Source organism: Podarcis liolepis (assembly GCF_965112155.1).
Source record: "Podarcis liolepis genome assembly, chromosome: 14".
NCBI classification, from domain to species: domain Eukaryota; kingdom Metazoa; phylum Chordata; class Lepidosauria; order Squamata; family Lacertidae; genus Podarcis; species Podarcis liolepis.
This window is the reverse complement of record NC_139569.1, coordinates 2,231,846-2,252,503: the sequence shown is the minus strand read 5'-3', so window position 1 is coordinate 2,252,503 and position 20,658 is coordinate 2,231,846. Positions and strand designations below refer to the sequence as shown.

Sequence of the window (20,658 nt, the reverse complement as noted above, 5' to 3'; positions counted from 1 at the left end):
AGTACGCCTTTCAACTGATGTCAGCGACTGGGCTCTGCCCCAACTGGGCTAGACGACCGGAGAACTTTCAGAGACCTTCCAATCCTGGAAAGCAGGTCTCAGTGCACCGGACCCACAACTGCGCATTGTGAGCACCAGACTCAGCATATAAGTAACATGGAAGCTAGCCGTGAAGCGTAACTTTTTATTTCTAATAGCTACTACAAACTAAAGAACTACTGGCTTGCTTAAGTGTGTTACACCTCCCACTCAGCCATCTAGTCACTACATAGATAACACTCTCGCCACACACAGAATCAGGCACTCCTCCTTTCTCAAAACATCAGATCAAGAGATGCTTGCAATGGGAGGGGGTGAAAATATCAGCATCCCCTGCCCCCAGTCTCTCTCAGGAGGAAGCGCTCAGCCCCCCTCACCTCTTTGATCCAAGAAGAACATACCGTATTTTTTGCACCATAACACTCACTTTTTTGCTCCTAGAAAGTAAGGGGAAATGTCTGTGCGTGTTATGGAGGGTATGCTTATGGGTGGCATGCCTACGGATTTTCCTCCTCTAAAAACTATGTGCGTGTTATGGCCCCCCTCCAGTCCATCATCCTGTTCTTAAAGGTGCCAATTTTGGAAACTCTTGAAGCAAGACCACAGCACAATAGCACACTCCCCTTCTGCAGTTTCCAGCAACAGATATCACCCTCATCGTTCAATTGGTATACTGCTCGTCATCCACAAATCTCAGGGTGGTCTGCAACATAAAATTGCTATATTAAAACCACAAAATCCGTAGCAAAAATAAAAGCAACAAACCAATAGTTGCCCCCCCCAAAAAAAACACATTTAAAAGGGCATCAGATGCCAATCACCCAAAGGTCTGGGAGAAGAGAAGAGGAACGCTTTCATCTAGTGCCTAAAAACATAGTGAAGGTGCCGGCCGAAGCTCCCTAGGGCCACCACAGAAAAGGCCCTGTTCTTGTGTTGCCACACTCTGGACCTCATGGAGGGGGCACATGAAGAAGGGCCTCAGAAGAAGAGGAGGGTCACAGGGTCTGGCTTTAGAAGAGGATTGGACAAATTCACACAGATGACTAGCTACCATGGCTCTGCTCGGCTTCCACAGTTGGAGGCAGCAATTTTTCTGAATCCCAGGTTGCTGGAAACTGCAGGAGGGGAGAGTTGCTTTTGTGCTCTGATCCTGCTTGCGGGTTTCCCATTGGAGCGTCTGGTCAGCCGCTCTGGAGAACTAGAAGGCTCACCTTACAATCTTGTACTATGGTGCAGCAAATAACAATATTCAGATGAAAGTCTTTTGTAAGACCACGGCATCCACACGCAGAGAGGAGGTTGGCCGCTGCATCTCTGCATGATTTACTGTTCTGGATTTGCCTCCTTCCAGCAGGTGGTGGTGAGAAGGCCTGGTCTCAGCAATGGAATGGGGTGGGTCATTTAATAGCTCCTCGTGCAGAAAGCAGAAGAGCACAAGACAGCATGGCGCAATGCTTAGAACCACAGCATTGCAGAGTTGGGAGGTACCCGGGGGTCATCTAGTCCAGCCCCCTGCCAATACTGAGCTAGGTGGACCAGGGGGCTGACTCTAAGGCGGTTCCAACACTCTGCAGGAATCCTGAGGAACCCCTACATTTGCCCAGTGATCAGAGCAGCCTGCTAGGAGTTGTGTGTGCAGCAGCTTGTGAAAAGGGGGGGACGGGTCCCCCAGGGCAGGGGTCTCCTACAATGCTGTTCTGCAGCAGCTTTCCGGACTGCAGCCGGTGTGTGAAAACGGTTGGTCCAGAAGTGTCTGAAAATGAGAAGCTGCAGCCGGGTGCTCCAGTCCTCGTTGCCAGTAGCAACTTGCTGGAGGTTCTTTTATTTGTGGCAGGAATCCGTTCTGCAGCCAGGCTCTGCTTCTCCCTGCAGAGCAAGGCTTGATGAGGGGCGTGGGGTCGCCTCTCCATCACCCTTTGGGAAAGAAGGGGCAGCCTTGCTCTGATTTGTTGTCTGAGAGAAAGGGGGGCCCCTCACCTTTGGGAGGGGGAAGCAGGACTCCTGGCTAACAAGCATTTGGTCAGCCTGCTTTGGACAGCAATGCCGCTGAATCTGGTTGGCCACCATGAGGACAGGAGGCTGGATAAGATAATGGGGCTGATCCTGCAGGCTGTGTTGTGCTCCAGTGTTGTGAAGCAAAGCATTTGGTCCCCTTTTGCTGGCAGGACTGTGAGATCCAAAGCAGTTCAGTCCTGCAAATGCATGGAATGCAAGGAAACCTTGTCTCAGGGGTAGCCTTAAAACAAACTCTGCTCAAACCCAGCTGAGCTCAACAGGGCTTGCTTGAGAGTAGACCCCCCCCCCGAGTCTCCCATTGGAGACTAACAAACTGGTTCCATAAGCAATTCCAGCCATCTCAGCTGTTGCATGAATTAACATTCATTGACGGCCCTTCCGCTGGGCTGAGGCAGCCTTCCCGGATACTGCGTTTATGTTCTAAATGTGCAGCTGGACAAATGTTTTGTGCAGTGTCAGAAAAGTGCAGTGTGGAGCAAGGGGTTTTTTTTTTGCAGTTGGGCACATGGAGTTTCTAAGGAACTGGGTTGTGAACAGAAATAAGGTGAGGAAAAGAATGTTAAAAATGAAGATGAAGGCCGGTTCCTATCACATCTCCCTAACCTGGCCAGGCAAGAGAGGCGGCCTTTGCCCTCTTCCCCTCTCCTGCCCCCAGCACTCAGTTCATGGAGTTTGCATCTCGCCCCCCCCCCTTTTCCAAGGCAGCCAAGCTGAACTCTGGCCCTCTTCTCTTGAAGAGGGGAAGGGTCTCTGACCATGGAGAGGGGCCGCCTGACGCTTTGATGCTGCAAGGAAGGAGGGATGGGGGCAGCTGGGGGGGGGCTTGGCTTGTCCTCCCTCCTCTTTTCCCTTCACCTCCCCCACCCCCACCTCCTTTATTTGAAGAGGTCAGGGAGAGAAAGGCAGGAAGAAAGACAGCAGCCCCCAACCCCCTGCCCTGCTTGGGCCCAGACAGGCCTTTCTCCTCCACACAAAGGAAACGCTTTCTGCAGCAGCGGAGGCTCCAGCAACCCACAGATCTGGCTAAAACTGACATGTCAGAGGGGGGCGGGGATGTGTGCCACTCCTGTTAAGAGGAAGGAGCAACAGAGCTGTCCATTTTCAAATCAATTTGCAAATTAAAACACAAAAGCCTCCGTGAAAATTCATCGAGTTCCTCCTGATACGCAGATCTGTTTGCAACTGTCATTTTTGCTTATTTGAACAAACCTGGTAAATCTGGGGTCTCGCTTCCTAGTCTGAAGAGACGCCCGAGGAAATCCAAACAGGGCTGATGGAGGAGAGACCCTGAAATAAGCTCTCTCCAGTGGTATTATGCAGAGGATCAGGCTGTCAGAGTGGAAGGCAAGGTGGGGGGTGGCTGACGGGGGGGGGGGATGCAGGATGCTCCTGCCCTTTGAGCTAATCTTGCTGGATGTGCCTGTCACTCATCCACACACACAGCTGCACATCCATTTAATGGGGGCAGATCTCTTTCCTCGTGGGGAAGGAAAGGCCACGTTACAACCTATTGCTCTTTACCCTACACTGGCAAACCAAGGCGAGTGAGCAGATCCCCGGCCCTCTCCAATTCTTGCAAAGGAGGGTGCATCAGAATTCCCCACCTGGTGAGGCAGGGGACGGGGGCGGGGGAGAGATTTGCCTTTAAAAATGAATAATCTAACCCTCCAAATGACATGAACTGCATCACATGGAGAGATTTCAGTGCGGGGAGTTGGGATTTATTAGGACTGGCGTTTAGGGGTGGAATCAGAAGAACTCTACTCTGCAAACACCCTGGTTATTATGGTTATATTATGGGTATCTTCTGCAACACATTGGCACAATGATAGGGCATCCATGGCAGAGTTATCCTGCTTTAGCTTGTTCCACTATGACATTGTTGCTCTCCAGAGGAGTCATGGCAAGAGGAAATCAGGACGAAAATAACCCAGAACATTTCCCGTGTAAGAAGCTACAGGATTTCAGAGGAAGAGTCTCTTGGATCAGACCAATGGCCCACCTTGTCCAGCGTCTTGTTCTTGCAGCGGCTGTTCAGATGCTTTGCCACCTTTAACCACAAACAACAAAAGGTGTGGAGGAAACCAGAAGCCAGGTTGGGGGGGGGGGAGAAACAACCACCCAATGAGAGTGCACAAGGTTGTTGTTTTAATTACAAAAAATTCAAATTACAATATAATACAGAGACTTTTTACACACAGAATATTAGAACGGTTTCCTACCAGAAGGTAAAGAAAAAATATTCTTTTTTCCTTTCTTTATTAATAAACCACTTATTCGTTTTTAAGCTATTGTTATACAAAGTTGCAGGACATGCACAATTTTCCCTCAATAGGGTTTGCTCTTTTTTCCATTTCTTTTCTTTTTTTGCGAAGTGCAAATACTAGATTTCTCTCTCCACCTTTTAAGGCAAGTTAAATGTGACACTGCAAATTTGATAATAGAAAGTACCTGTTAAAATGTCAAGCTTGGGGTGTACAAAATACACACTTCCCTGTGTCTACCCGTAAAGAGAGATGAACTTTTTTTAATTAAAAAAAAAAGCCACAAAGGAAAATGCAAATACAAAAGAAGAGAGGAGGTCGTAAGAACCCGGAGCCCACAGGGGCATGTGACAGCAGCCTTTGCTAACTGCTGCCTAGTCAGATGTTTTGCACCACAATGCGCAGCCAGGAGGGCCATATTGTATACTCATCACAGCTGTACTCGCTGGGGCTGATGGGAGCTGTAGTGCAGAACAACTGGAGGGCGCCCTGTCCAGGAAGCCTGGCTCAAGCTCAAGGGACTTCAATGTTGCCCATGCTAAACCGTCCTGGTTTGCAGGACGTTTCCGGGCAGACCTCTTCAGGCTATTTTTTTTAAACCCCCCTATGCAGGAAAATAACACGGCAGGGGGAAGTGGCCACACCAGAATCCTTGAGCTTGCTAGCTTTATGCGTGCAAGGATTTTTTAAAAAAGAAAATTGAGCAGAGAAGCGTTCTGTCATGAGAGGCCTCACCAGCATGGCCAAGTGGTGCGGCCTGGACAGAAGCACAGCACTGCAGTGAGAAGCCGGCCGTCACACTACGTCACAGCACGGGGGCAACGCTCTCCCACATCAGACACATAGGTTTGGTAAAGTTTCCCTGGCCGAAGTTCAGAAAACCCCTCGCAAAGAGGCGATGCTCTCCCCATGCAAAACTTGGAAAAGGCAACCAACATATATCCGAAGTTAGGATTCATCCTGGGATACCTGCAAGAAAGGAAATCCTGGCCACCTAGGGGCCTCTTCCCTGCAGATGGCTGCCCTTTCTCCCCAACGTGGTGTTCTTAACACGGGAAGGAACCGAGGCCCAAAATCCGCTTCAAGGGATGGGGGGGCTCATTGTTTAGGACGAAGTCGCGCAACCCCAAACAAGAAGTTGCAAGGAGAAAGGCGAAATGCTCAAGGGGACGCTTCCACTGGGGGGGGGGGGAGGCAATTGAACAAGGCTGTTCAAGAAGTGCTGGGAGCTGGACCTTGGCATCTCTGTTCACAATCATAGGCTAAGGAGGTCTTTGCTTCAGGCTTACACATCAAAATGAGGTGTAAAATCATTTTTTAAGTCAGTATGGACCCCAAGAGGTTTTCTCCATTGCTCATGGGCAGGCAAAGAATGAGAAAAGAGTGTTTCAGTTTCAGATGCAGTAAAAAAGGCACCGTCCTTTCAGTCAAAATGCCTCAATTTCCCAAGAGGTGGATTATTCCCGCTTAAAGAATTATTTTACTCAGAGCACCAGAATGACGGGAGGCAGAGGCTAAGGAGCCATTCAGCTTGGGCGGGTCTCTTTCTTCAGTATTTTGTCTATGCAAAGAGGAGGACCCCTGGCCAAATAAAAAACCTCACTGAAAGGGGCACCAAGTGGGGATGGGATGGGGGGTGGAGGAATAGGCCATCCCATTCATGCTAAATGGCTTTTGAAATCCACTGGATATGAAGAACAGCAAGAGCTGAGCTTCCAATCTCTGGCTAACAGGAGCTGCCGCCACCCAAGTCTCCATCTCTAGAGGAAGCAGCCTGAAATGAATGGAGGCTATGAACTAGAGTCAGCACAGAACATGGGGAGATGGTGAAGGGCCAAGGGCCTCACGGGTCCAGCAGACTGCAATGAAAGGTCTCCAGTCGTACTAAGGCAACAGCAGCCAGCTTCAACTGCCCCTCTGCCTGCTCCCAACTACCTTCACTCAAGTACAAATATCCACAAAGACCTTCCAAAAGATAACAAATGGTAAACTTCATGTGAGCTGGTCAAAGCAAAGGGGAAGAGAGCACAGTAGCTTAACAAGAGGGAAACGCCATTGTTAGGACCTGCTTTTGGCATGCAAGGATCTGATCGGTCAGCGTTAGGAAGGCTCTAACCAGGCTCGGTCAGCGTTAGGAAGGCTCTTCGTAAAGGCACCCAGGGCCCTTGCACATGCCAGGGCGATTCTGCAGCCTAGGTTGGCAAAAACGTCAAGCTCCTTGCCGGAAGTTGAGCTTTGCCTCTGAGCACTGGCCACTCTGGGGAGCCCCACACTCTGCACAGCCAACACAACCACTGTGAGTGCATCAGAATTCCCCAAGACAAAAAGGGATGCAAGGTCCTCACCCGCATCTTTCAAGACACATGGACACAGCATCCGGATGTCCCGGCACAACTGTCCATGTGCACATGAATGGGCCGGTAGGCAGGAAGGCCACCCGTGCTTCATCTGCAACCTGGGGGACGCTGCCTCCCCAGGGAAATTGTGCCTGCTGCATAGAATGTGGACCTGGCCCAGAGCGCCGAGCGCGCAGGAGCTTCTCCTCCCAGCGAGACCCACAGAAGGGGAGCCAAAGCGACTGGGGGAAGATTCAATGCCACTGGGCTTTAGTCCATGGGAACCTCATGCACACTGCAGAAGCAATCCTGGAAAGGCAGTGCCAGTGGACAAACTGGGAGCGATGCACCAACACCAAGCGCTTTCAGAAACAGCTTCTCTTATCAATTAAACCGCAGGATGGCACCCACAGGCCACCTCTCTGTCTACAGCTGTGATACAAGAGGGGTTTCTTTCATGCATAGCTGGTTGCTGCATGCACTCACACACGCCCAACGCTTTCCAAAAATATCGCCAGCGGCCCTCCCATCCTTTAAGTTTCCTGACAGCTAGCCCTGCTGATGTTGCTTTTCTCCAAACACAGCACCACCTGCATGTCCGGCAATTGCTACATCAAATAATCTTTTGTTTTAAAGTTAAGGTGCTAATGTCAAAACCTGAAGAGAAATCAGCCAAAGAGGACTTGGCCAGCTGTATCCTGACACCTTTTAAGAATCACTGAACAGGAGCAGCAGTGTCGACAAACAACATGATTTTAAACTACGGCAAACATGGAACAGTCAACGCAATGGAACTTTTAAGCCAACAGGTAACACAGAACGAACTTGGAATGCAGGTATTGCCAGATTCATCCGCAGCACACACACCCCTCCCTGCACACCTGTCCTACAGGCAGATGTTCTCTCTCTGCAGCAAAGGAGTCATGGCTTCACTTTTGTTACACACTCCCTCAGCTATTCCCAACCTCGTGCCCTCCCGATGTTATAGACTCAGGCCCCCAGCCAGCCTGGCCAATGATCAGGTGAGGCTGGAGTTGCAGTCCAGGAGAGCACCAAATAAAATGAGTGGGAGGGACTGAAACAGATTAGTTTCCAAAGAAATAGGTGGTGCTGCTTGGGTACGTATTGCAAGGGGAGAGGGGAGGGCAGGAGGCAACAGCATCCCCACGGCTACTGGGAGAATTGTTTTGGTTGCCTCTCAGGGTTTAAGGTTTGCCCGTTTTCAGTGCCCTGGTGGAGCTCACGCAGGGATCTCCCAAATCCATGAGCACCCTTCCATTCAAGAGGGAGGGGGGCCAAGATCGGAATGAGGGGAAAGGGGGGAGCTGCCATTTTGGCTTTGTCTGTGCCCCATAGTCCCAGGACTACGAAGGTCAAAAGGGAAGGTCGGGGGAGAGAAGAGCCCAACTCAGAACTGGTTCCACGCCCCCACTCCACCCCAAAAGATGCTTTATCGTAATACTTCTAAAAGGAAAACAGACCCAGAATTTCAAAGAGTAAGTGTGAAATGTATTTATTATTAAGCAAAAGGGTGGTTGGAAATTCTTCTCCATTGGAGTTATTTTCTGTAAGTTGCTCATAATCCTAGCAAATGAGAGCATCCATGTTCATAGCTTTGTGGAAAAAAACTGTTTCAAGTGGCTGGCGCTGATTCCTGCCGTGCTCGCCGCACAGCCGCCTTGGAGTGTGGATGGACCTGACGTGTTGTTGTGCGAGAAGTGGTCCGTATCTGGCAACGGAGACCCCTCCTTGAAGCAGAGACAGGACTGCAGAGCTCTGGAGTTCCGCAAGTCATGCAGAAGGTCAGTTCACTCCACAGAAGTGCTCAGGCACATGGGAGCCTTTGAAGGACAGGCTGCAACCGGCTATGCATTTGCCGGCGTTGGTACAAAACAGCCCTTAAGCCAAGGATGGGGAATCCATGGTGGTCCTCCGGAGGCTGCTGGACTACAACTCCCATCAGCCCTCTGGGCATGGGAGCTGGAGACTAACAAACCCTCTTCCAGCCCTGCCTGGAATAATCCAACTGGAAAGCTTCAGGCTGAAGGTTTCCACAGCCGAGTGGGGTGGGTCAGCGGCTCAAGAGTCCAAGGAAGCCTTTGCACATACGCAGAGTGCCCAGGAGCGCTTGGGCCATGACTGCCCTGCCCCAATTAACGAGGGCTCCACTGGCCTCGTGCAGCTCCATATATGCAGGAGCAACTCTGTGATCTTCTGGGAGCTGGAAATGCCTTTCAAGTGTACAGGGGGGAATTCCTTGACCTCCAAGCCTGCAAGATGCCCCAGAGTGCTTCAGACCACAACTAGACAAGTCAACGAGCAGGTACACCCAACATGCTGAAGACCCCGAACAGCAAAGCACACCGACCGCAACACCAGAGGAGGCAGAGGCTCGCCTGTGAAGCCAGCCGACGCTCACCCGGTTCCTTCCAAGGATTCCAGACACGTCACCACCCACACCGCCCTCCCTGCAGCTGTACCAGGATTCAACCCACAAGGCTTTCCATGTGCAATGCAAAGCCCAGCAGGAAGCAGTCACAGGGGCAACGCACCCCAAAGCCATAGCATTGCTAAGCCCTAGGCCCAGCACCAGAGGTTTGGCTCACACACTTGAGAACTGTTCCAGCCACGGAAGCTGCATTTATTTTAAACAGATGTGGTCTCACGTTACATTGAGCTGTGCTGAGTGACAGCAAGTCTTCAGTTTGGCACCTCGGAAGAATCAGAGGCCTCTGATCTCTCTTTGACAAGCCCGACCCACCAACACGCTGAGTCTGGGAAGGCTGGGTTGCAGCCAATGCGAGTCCTGCTCAGAGTGGAGCCATCGAACTTCATGGACACGGCCAACTTAGGTTCACTGGTTTCAATGGGTCTACTCTTGAGTAGGACTTAGTTGGCTGCAACCCACCGCCTGACTCCTGTGCCAAAGGCACAAGATGGTTGTGGTGGGAAGAGCTCTGCTGGGGTTTCTTCCTGACCTGAGGGCCACAGAAGCTGCCAATCTGGTGTTTGCAACGGCCTCTGCCAACTTCTGCTTGCCTCAGTGGTTTCCCATCAATGGTTTAATTTGCCCGTCAACCACACCGGTCAAAATCTGTAGCTGGGCAGAGCTGAACCTCCTACCTGATTCTTTCCCGCTCTCAGCGCGTTTGGGCAGGCAAGAGAAACTGTGTTTTTGGCACGTGGGTTCGAGTCGTCGCTGCCTCTTTCCAAACAGGCTCCCTGCACCCCCTGGCCTACCTCACTGAGCGGAGAACTTCCTTCCTAGACGAGCGGCGGAAGCAAAAGGGTGCCAGGGCGAGCCTCCCGTCCCTTCCGCTTCCCGCAGCAGAGACTGGGCAGCAAAGGTGCTGATCTTGCCTTGGGGGACGAGAAGACCGGAGGGGCGCCCAGGAGCGTGTTCAGCGCTTGCAGTTTACGGGGAAAGTGGAGAAGAGAGGAAGGGGCGGGCTCCGTCAGCCAGTGTGTGGACTTTCCCTGCAGAGACTTCCCAAAGTCCTGGCGCCGCCCTGAGCCGGGTCAGAACCGGTGCCGCGGCTGTGGGCCAAAGTGCATCGGGAGGTTGTGCTCCAGCGGCAGGTTCACCTGGGGGAAGTCGTAGTTCACCCGCATGTTGGGCAGGGGGGGCACGTAAGGGGCAGGGATGGGCCCCATGTTGATGTGGCCAATGTTGTTGTAGAGCGGGCGGACGGGGGGCATGTTCAGCGGGTAGGCGGGGTGCACAAACGGGTAAGGGGGCATTTGGTGGTGTAGGTTCTGTGGGACCGGCCTGGGGATGGCTTCGATTCGCGGGATTTTCTCCGCAGGCTTCTCTGCCGGGGGCCCAATCCGCTTGAAACTGTTTTCTAGAGGAGGAAAGAGAGACAACAACGTGGAGGGCAGGTAAACAGCAGAAGCAGCAGAAGCAGCTTCAACCTTTAAAGCGATGGGGGCAGGGAAGGGCCAGCCTGACTCCCCCAGATGTTTATGGACCCCTAGGCCAATGGCAGTCAGAAGAATCGAGGGGTCCGGCAGCAGCTAGAGGAGAACCAGGCTGGCTCGGATTGAAATCCATTTGGAAAATTCTTTCTGAGTTATCTAAAAAGTGCAATGATTAACCGAACAGCAGATTTAAAACTGTATAAATCCTACAGAACTTTAAAGAACACCAGACAAGATATTCTCCACTTTATAATACCACTGCTATAAGAGATGGAGGCAACCCCCATGCTTCCTGCTTTAGGTCTACGGCTTTTGCCCATGATGCATTTTAGTCCATCAACTCAGGCAATGCGCCATTAAAAAAAAACAAAAAACCAGTTTCCCCCTATGTCACATATATAATTTAAAAAGAAGTAATTTCGGTGAACAGCAAACGTACTCAACGTACTTATTACAGTGGTACCTTGGTTTGCATGTCTTGGTTTGCATATGTTTTGGATTACAAGCATGTCAAACCCGGAAGTGCATGTCCCGGTTTGCAACCTTTTTTTTGGAATACAACCTTTTTTTTTCTTTTTGGAGGCCCCATTGGCAAAAGCACGCCTTGGGTTACTACCTGTTTTGGTTTACAAACAGACCTCCGGAATCGATTATGGTTGTAAACCAAGGTACCACTGTACTTGCCATTGGAATTCCCCCTTCTCACTCCTTTTCTCCAAATGTAACCTTCAGCTAAAACCCCACAGTGGTTGTAATGCTCTGCTTTTTCTGCAGAAGACTTGCATGAAACCAAAACTCAGGCAGTGCAGCTGAGGTTATCCCATTATGTTATGTATTCTTGTGTTTCTATACTTTAAACTGTTCTGCGATCCTCAGATGAAGGGCAGTATAGAAGTTAAATAAATGATGATGATGATGATGATGATGACGACTACACACCCCTTGAGGCTACAGAATATCCCTCGGATGCTGAATTGTGCAAACTCTACCAGCTCATTTTCATTTAAAGTTTGCAAGATCAACCAACAGGCAGACAGCCGATCAGCCAAGTGTGTCTTGTGTGGGTAATCATGGGGCTTAGGCAGAAAGCGCTTTTTGGAATTGGGGCTGCTCTGTTCTCCAGGGACCCCCATCGAGCTCTGCCTGTTAAGGGGGGAGGGGGAGGCACCACCCACCTCCGTTTTTCCTCTTTTGCTCCTCTTCAGCTTCCTTCTGAATCTCCTGGATTATCTTCTCGTCATCCTCCTAGAAAGGACAGAAACAAACAAAAGCGTCAGCGAGGCTGTTTTCTCTCAACACCCAAACAGACAAAGAAGGAAAATCGAATTTCTGTGCCGAAATCTGCAGTGAGAAAATCTGAATTCTGCGAATTGTGCAGAAATATGCAAACCCGAGAGACTTCTGCCAATTTTGCATGCATTTATTCTGCAGAAGCGTGTTGCTGTTTATATTATTTTCCCCGGCTATTATTAGAAATCTTGCTCGGCAACCGCATCTGGTTCTCGAGATCACTCCGGACACTTTGAGGCCTGAGGGCCAGGGCCTTATTCGAAGAAAAGGAGACGGAGGAGGAGGTTTGCAGGAATCTGAATTTAGTAAGCAGCAAATAACCACTTCCTGTGGAAACTGAGCACCGTTTCAGCCAGCCGGGTCGCTCTAAGCCCCGGCTGCCACGAAAAAGGGGTTCGGGTGGACGCCTCTCCAGCGCTGCGGGTGCAGACGGCCGGCTGTGCAGCCGAACACCTTCAGCAACATCTTGGACTGCATTTGAAACGGGGGGGGGGCAAGCAGCAGGTGCACGGCCACACTGCTGACAACTTGCTGTGCGCTTGCACGAATCCTCACCCACACCGTGGAGCGTGACTAAGCCGCTTACAGGCAGAACACTGATCCTGCCGCAAAGCTTGCAAGACTGACGAAGCAGATGGCAACAAGCGGCGCCTCCCCCCAGCCCTGCCAAGGAGCAGCTGGAGCGATGCTAATCCTTTAAATGGCACCCAAGCGTGAAATGTTCAGGGGGCAGCTCCAGCTCCAGAGAGCCCCACAGCCGGACTGCCTGGGAGAGGCTGCCTGCCATGGAGGAGGAGGCAGGACTTGAATAATCAGATTAAGAGGCTCAATAGGAGCAGAGCTAGAAACTCAGGTCTATAAACTAGGCGCCAAATGGCTCCTGAATCCAAGGTTGCGGTCGCCAAAATGGAAGGTCTAGTTGCCATTTTGGGACAAGACGGCTTGAAAGCCTCATTTTTGAAATGATGGTCTGACTGTGATGGATTCTCAGTTAAACATCTGGCCGGTGCAGATGACAACCTTGAGCTAGGTGAAGAACTTAAAAGAAGAAAAGTCACTTGATCTAGGGGCATTCCACATCTATATTGGCTTCTTCCAACCTCTTTTTTTTAATGGCGACATGGACCATTCGTAACCTAGGAATATTCTTCACAACTGTGAGCAGGGCAGTGGGGGAAGTGAAGACAAGCGACAACGATTCACTGTGATGTTGTTTGCTGCTCCTGCTCCTGCCACACAGAATTTCTCTGCCTGCTTGCTCAGCTGGCTGGGCAGGGGCGTCTCCCATCGGCAATGCCTATGCCCTATGACATATGCTGGGAGAAGGGGATTAACCAAGGCAGGCAGGAAACAAAGAGTCCCCACCCTCACTCTGTCCAACGATAGGACCGGCCACAATCGCCAACACTGCTTGCCAACCTAGACCGCACACTCTCTCCAAAACAGGGCCATCCTTACTCCGTTCTCCTTTCTTTCCATTCCTCTACCTCACCCCTCTGCATGTCCCCACATTCCAAAGTTCTCAAAAAACCTCAATTTTGGAAGCATGCCCAAAGTTACATCTTAAAAATTTATGCAGAGCATAGGATCAGGGGGACAGAAAGTGAGAGAGAGAGAGAGATGTAGACTGCAGAACTAGTTGGAGGGAGAGTCTGGCTGCCTTGCGAGATGCAAAGAACTTCAGCACAGCTTGTTTTCATTTCCCCCTTTTAATCTCTTCCTGTATTCCACCCGCCCCCCGCCCCCCCCCGTCCAATGTGGAAAACGCTCTGGATTTGGAGAGCGCCCTGGGACACTCCTGCAAAATGTGCTGTCTTTGCATAACACATGGATGGATGCAGGAGGCTTGCCAGCTTCCAGATTTGAATCTGGTGAAGCCCAGCACATCTCAAAACTCTGCCAAGTTTCCCCGTTCTGCTTTCTGGCGGGGGGAGCTCAGCATCCCACCAGTGAGGAGAAGTCTTCTGTCCAGTAAGGCTGGTGCCCTCACCCCAATTTCTTTCCTGAGTCGGCAGGCTGCCTCCAAAAGGCTTTCCAAAACAGAGACCCTATGGATCGTTGTTAGCGGACAGCCACTCGAGGAAAGCCTTTGCAGTCACGACTCTGACCCGGCACCTGACCCAGTCGTATTGCGCATCTGCTTTACAAGTGGGTAGGTGGCGAACTTCCCGCTTTGGGCCACGTGGCCTGATCCTGGATGTGAGAAGGTGCCCCTGAGGCACTAATCCCAGCTGAGAACTGTAATCAAGTTTGGTATTTAAAGGGCAGAGATTTTTTCTCCCACTACAAGCTAACACAGCAAAAGCTGAGAACAAGAGGGCAGCAAAATCGCCAATTACTGTGCTTGTGAAATATCACAGACCAGAGCTCTTCCTTCGTCATGGCCTTTGGCTGTGCTGTTATGGCAGAGGTGCCACAGAAAACTGCATTATTTTTGTTATTGCTGTTTCAACAGACTATTGATGGTGCTACTCTGGAATTAATCCCATCAGTACCACTGGAAGAACAACAACACAGGACAGTTCTCTCTCATACACATACACACACGCAGAGCAGAGCCAGGCAGCTGCTTTCCTCAAATTCCCTTTCCCCCCAAATCAGAGTACGATAAGCCCTACTGGATCTGACTGACTACAAGCCCTAGAAAGATTTTTGTGAGGATAAACCGTGTGGCTCCCTCCTGCCCCTGACCTGCCACTTTGAATTCCTTAGAGAAACGGTGTGATGCAGTGGTGACAGGTAGGAGGCCTGCATCTTGTCAGGTTCTGCTGGAGCAACGCAGAGCAAGTCACCTGGGATTGCGCAGGTGTGACTGGGAGCCAGCTGCAGGCTCAGAGTGGGGGGTGGTAGACTCTGTCAGCTCCCCACTGAAGCCACTATGGGGAGAATCCCCAGCTGCAGCCACACTGTATGGTTTTCCTGGAAGCTTGTGGATTTGCTAATAATAATAATAATAATTTATACCCCGCTCTCCCTGGCCAGAGCTGGGCTCAGGCCAGCTAACACCAGTAAAATTACAGTAAAAATATAATAGGGGGAAAAACAAATTTAAAATACAGGTGAAAATGCAATTTAAAATGCAGCCTCATTTTAAAAGTAGACCATAGATCAAAACCATAAGGGGAGGGAAACATGAGGGTCAGACTGAGTCCAAACCAAAGGCCAGGCAGAACAGCTCCGTCTTGCAGGCCCTGCGGAAAGATGTCAAGTCCCGCAGGGCCCTAGTCTCTTGTGACAGAGCATTCCACCAAGTTGGGGCCAGTACTGAAAAGGCCCTGGCCCTAGTTGAGACCAATCTAACCACCTTGCGACTTGGGACCTCCAAAATGTTGTCATTTGTGGACCTTAAGGTCCTCCGGGGGGCATACCAGGAGAGGCGGTCCCGTAGGTTCCCCCCAAACAGCAAGAGAGCTTTGGCCAGCAATGTGATCTTGCCACGTTCTGCCTGAGAGGATCTCCAAGGGGTGAGAAAAAGTGACCAGGCCGACAATTTGCTTGAGCAGCAGCACGGAGGCCAAGTCTGCACCTCCCCACCTCATTTCTTAATTCTGCATACTGCTACACCTCTGCCCAAATGCTGCTGAAATGTGCCAGTTTTCAGTGCATATTTTCACTTTACATTGCACACTTTCCTGCTCAGCTATTCGTTCTTTTGGCATGTGATTAATGCACAATATGGATTTGCATACTTTAAAGAGAAATTGGGGGAAGCCTGGGAGGGGACAAAGGAGCAAAGCAGCTGCACACATGGTGGTATTAACGCCTGACACATATATAGGGGGCATAGTGAAAATGCCAATGTTTCTGCCTGCTGAGGGTGCAGAATGAAGGATGGCATTCCTGGCAGAGCTTTATCCCAGTCCAGAAACTGCAACTTAAGAATTCACACAAGTTTTCTTCCCCCTGTAAATTGCCTCTGCCTGAGCATGCAAAATATAATTGGGTCCCAAGATAGCAGTGCATAAACAAGACTCAAAAATATGAAAATAGTACTGTATTGTATTCAAAGAACATGGCTAGCAAAAGCTCATGTTTGCCATACTCAAGTGGTGTTTATTCTGCTTTGCCCTGGGAATCTGAGCAAAATATTCCATTCTCACCCTTGTTAAGTGTCTATTTATTGCACACTGTTGAACATTTTGTATAATTTACGCCATAAAAAAACAAGTTGTGCTTACAGCTAACATTAACTTCTACCGGCCAGTTATGCACATGAAGGTTATGAGTAAATTTCCAGGGGGTGGGGGGTGCAATTGCTTTTCCCAAGAACGCTGAATTCAGTGGGCGGAATTGGAAAAGGCTAATAGACTGAAAGAGATTTTCAACCCGTGTTCTATCTTCTGATATCACACACACAAATGCATTACACTTTGGGGCTTAACTGTATCTTCCTTTCCTCTCTCTGTTCTTTGGGTCTTCCTGTTCTTTATGCACTGCAAACGCAACGGGGACCATGCAGAGAAGCTGCACCAACGATTAACATTCTGCACAGAGTTAAACCCAACCCAGCCCTTGCGGAGAGAAAAGGAGGGACTCTGCAAATCTGCATGTGTGTGCTAATGTTGCGTAGTTTAGTCTGGTGTTGCTAGCTATAGGTAATGCAGGCCGCTGCACAGAGCACAATAGCCCTGCTCCTAAGCAACGGGAATTTCATTTAGCAACTGTCTGTCTGCTGAGATGTCATTAAGTGCTGCCCACAATGAAAATGGAAGGAATCCTGAATGCCGAGTCAGCCTCCCCTCCCGCCATTTACGGAACAACTGCACAGCTGATGGAAACGTTTTATCGTTTTTAGAATTTGTAAATATGGTTGCATTGTTTTTAGAGCTTACGGGAACCATTTTATTGGTTTTAGAACCTGTGCTTTATTCTGCTTTTACCTTCTCCACCGCTTCAATGGCTTTATGCTACTTAAAGAGCCCTTTAAATCGGTTAAGTAATCTCTTCACCAAAATGCATTACCACCATTCTATTGATTATCCCCTTTTAACCAACTCGGTAGCGGAAGCTACTGGAGTGAGGGATGTGGTTGGTGTCTTGGTGGTGTCACGCGGGCTGGCCTCTTCTCAGAGCTGCATCTGGAATTGGGATGCTACAACACCCCCCCCCCCCGCAAAGCTCACTCCAGAGGATGGGGCACGGGATGTGCTCCCCCCTTGCAGGAAATTGGGTGCATGCTGCTGGATCACTGCACTCCTTTCCGTTGGAGTGGAAGGGAAGCAAAACGCATCTATTTTTGTTTCCCTGCTTCAGTAGTTCCAGGCGTGCGTCTCTACACACAGCAAGAGCACAGCTAAGCGAAAGAAAACGTGGAGTGTTGGGAAAGGGGAAAAGGGCCAGACAGGAAGGAGACATTATCAACCAGCACAGAGTTCAAAAAATAAAATAAAAAATGCAATCACAGAATATTTCTATAGGGGGGTTTTGTCCAGTGCAGCAACATCACCAAAAGATGGGAGGGAAGAGGGAGAGACTGGCTAATTCTTTCAGGGTGGAGAAATATTTTTTTGGCATTTTAAAAAGAGTTACTGGGAGCTGGTTTCTCCATTTGCAATGCATTCCCCCCTCCCCATTTTTGAAGAAATATTAATAAAAGGGCTTCCTTTTTCATGCATGTGCAGGCACAGCCGTTCCCAATAAGCTCTGAAATGATTTCATGAGGCAGACACTTCCAGGAGGGGGAAGGGAGGGAGAAGAGCTCCTTTCAAATCATTCCCAGCTTAGTCAGGGAGCGCCTGAGTAATAAGAGGCAAAGCTGGAGGAGGGAGAGAGTACAGGGCTGGAATGGAGTCAGCAAGCAGGGCGGGGGGAAGGGGGGGATGAAGCCCCCCCTAGAAGGGAGAGCTCCTGCACGGAGGCACAGGCAGCTTGCTCATGGCTGAGAACTAGCAGGGAGATGGACTGCAACCTATGGAAGGCAAGGCAAGCCACTTTGGGGAAGGAGCTGGCTGAAGTGGCATGTGGAAACACATTAGTACATGACTCTGTGGACTCTTATGCAGGGCAGCGGAAGCCTTCCTGCTGTGCCTTGAACATTGTGCCACAGTGAGAGAAACAAAGAATAAGGAAGGTGCTTGTGGAAGAGAGGTCCGGAGGGTGGCAACACGAGAACGGGGCCTTCTCTGCAGTGGCTCCCCATTTGTGGAATGCTCTCCCTAGGGAAGTTTGCCTGGCGCCTTCATTACACACCTTTAGGCGCCAAGCAAAAACGTTCCTTTTTAACCAGGCCTTAGGTTGATCCAATTTACATCCTATGCCCTTTTAAAATGTGGCTCTTTTTGTGGGGGGCACTATTGGATTATTGTTTTTATTTTTATTTTATATATTATTATCTTTTTTGTGAACCGCCCTGAGACCAGGCGGATGGATAACACTGGATTCCGGACTGGAGTTCCAGCAGGCGTGGGACAGCGCTCTCTGCAAACAGAGTGTGGCCCAGACAACTCTCTCCAGAATCCTTAATCGTCCATTGGGGTTCCATGGCAGAAAAACGAAAGCGCTCTATGAAGAGTTAGAAAACTCGCCACCTTAGTCAATGAATGGGCGATGTGCTGGGATGCTGAGCCAGAAGGTGGACTCTGCTTGTTCTCAGAGGCTACTTTGGTTCCAACACATCACTGCAGCAGGAAAAGGAAGGTATTAAAATGGCCTCTCCTTCCAACAATGATCCTATGATACGTTTCCTAAATTGTAAGTTCTCTCACGCTTGCAACGCAATCTCAAAGAGGGCGCCAGTACTGAGAGCTGGCAGCATGCAGGTACATTTAAATGTTCACTGGTTATTAAGCTATAAGCCGGATAATAAAATCAAGATGCCACTCTGATTTCTATGCATATATTGCCACAGGAAGCTCCGCCTTGGAGGCGAAGGCACAGCACATCCAAAGGAGAGGGCCAGAGGTCACTTGTGATTTTACCGCAAGCTGCTCCCAGAATGCTCCGCTCCCGAATTTGCGCAGGAGAGCAGTCGGGGGAAGCGGAGCTGCTTGTGTCTACTGGAGTCACTTACCGTGGGGTCTGTCCAGAGGGAACACTTGGCACAGTCTTGACAAGGGGCCCCTGGGGATCGGGGGTGTTGGCAGAAGTGGTCGTACCCATTAATGGCTGCTCGGCAGAGGTAGCACATCTGGGCGCCACAGCGGCACGACATGCGGTTGCAGCCTTCGGATTTGATCAGGCCGGTGGCGCACTTGTGGCACTTTCTGATGCGGGCCGCCGTCATCTTCTCTTCTCTGCAATGAGGCAATTGGGAAAGGGTTAAAAAAACAAACAGATGAAAACAATGTGGGAGCCCGTCAGATATTTGAAGATGGCTATCGTATCCCCTCTCAGCCTCCTCTTTCCAGGCTCCTTCAACCGTTCCTCATAAGGCTCGCTTTCCAGACCCTGGATCGTCGCCTTCCTCTGCACACCGTCCAGCCTGCCAATATCCTTAATGAATTATGGCATCAGCTTTTGTGTTTGGTGGGCTGGAGAACACTTCATCCACTGCACACAATTTTTAAATAAGGATTTTCTTACAGAAGGTGGCAGGTGTCATTTCAGATGAGGTGTTTCCCATCACCGTCATGCAGGTGGCTGATGAGATACACACACACACACACACACACACACACACACACACACACACCCCCCTCTAAGAAGAAAATGTCCCTCCCTTCAAAGCTATGATGTTTGGTCATATGCAAACTAAATCCCAATGAATTCTGAGCAGGCATGTAGAGAACTGCATCGTTCATTGATCCAGACTTCATCAGCTAACATTTCTTCAGATGGTGACAGCCCAAATTATTACATATCAAACCACAGTAATATCATTATTCATGTATTTGCTTAGATGTGTGTTAGTGAGTGCTTTTGTTCTTTGGTTGAAGAGATCTAGCAGCCTGGGTGTCACACTCTTGCCTTCAGAGTCTCCATATAGATGAACCCCCCCCCCCAATTCTTTAGCAACCATTTCAATAGCACCCTGCCATTCCGAACAGGCTCTTTCCCAGGAAGGGGGGGTATGAAGCCCACCCCTCCCATGCTGTTTCCAAGGAGGTCTTTGTGGCTGTCTATTTAGAATTACCTTATGATGAGTTGGAGACAAATTAAGTGAAAGGCGGTTGATTGCAGGCTGGCATTCTGCAGGCTTAAATCTGGTTTCCCAGAGCGCCAAAGAGGTGGGGGAGCTAAACGTTAGTGCAGAAATAATTTAACCCAGGAGTCAAAGCACAGAGAGACCCTCACCTCTGACAAGCAGAAAATATATAGCTGAGGCAATGAAAGAAGCAGGAAATGCAAACTCTGCACTGTTGCTTGACGCCTTTTATAAATCAGAGCCTGTTGCTTTGGTTACAGAGATGCTGCAAAAGGATTGCTAACTATTCTCTTCTGCAAACAGGAGGTGTTTAGGGCTTGACAATAGTTTTAAGCTTTCCCCACGCAAGTTAAAGCATTGCACCAGCACTTTAATCACTCTGTGCTTCTGATGATGTTTACAAGTTATATAACAGAGCACCTACATTTTGTTTTCCTTCCCACAACACAGCCCAGTATCCAAGGATGCCTTCTGAAGATCCTTAGTTTACATCGCACGGTTTCAACTGCAGACTTTTCCCTCCCACCGGACAAATATTACATTTTATACAGTGGTGCCCCGCAAGACGAATGCCTCGCAAGACGGAAAACCCGCAAGACGAAAGGGTTTTCTGTTTTGGAGGCGCTTCGCAAGACGAATTTCCCTATGGGCTTGCTTCGCAAGATGAAAGCCCATAGGGAAATCTCCGGGGACCTCTTTTAAATGCTGG

General features: G+C 49.9%; 1 protein-coding gene across 2 annotated transcripts in view; it reads right to left on the bottom strand.

Annotated features, from left to right (window-relative positions):
- Positions 1-4,180: 4,180 nt before the first annotated feature.
- RNF216 (ring finger protein 216) overlaps positions 4,181-20,658 on the bottom strand; it is an 89,198-nt gene continuing 72,720 nt past the window's right edge. For both annotated transcript variants that reach the window (XM_083474711.1, XM_083474712.1), the window contains exons 15-17: positions 18,876-19,098; positions 11,752-11,821; positions 4,181-10,500 (exon numbers count right to left, since the gene is read on the bottom strand). In XM_083474711.1, the coding sequence (XP_083330837.1) occupies positions 10,175-10,500; positions 11,752-11,821; positions 18,876-19,098 (619 nt within the window). In that variant the 3' untranslated portion in view covers positions 4,181-10,174. The remainder of the gene's footprint in view (positions 10,501-11,751; positions 11,822-18,875; positions 19,099-20,658) is intronic.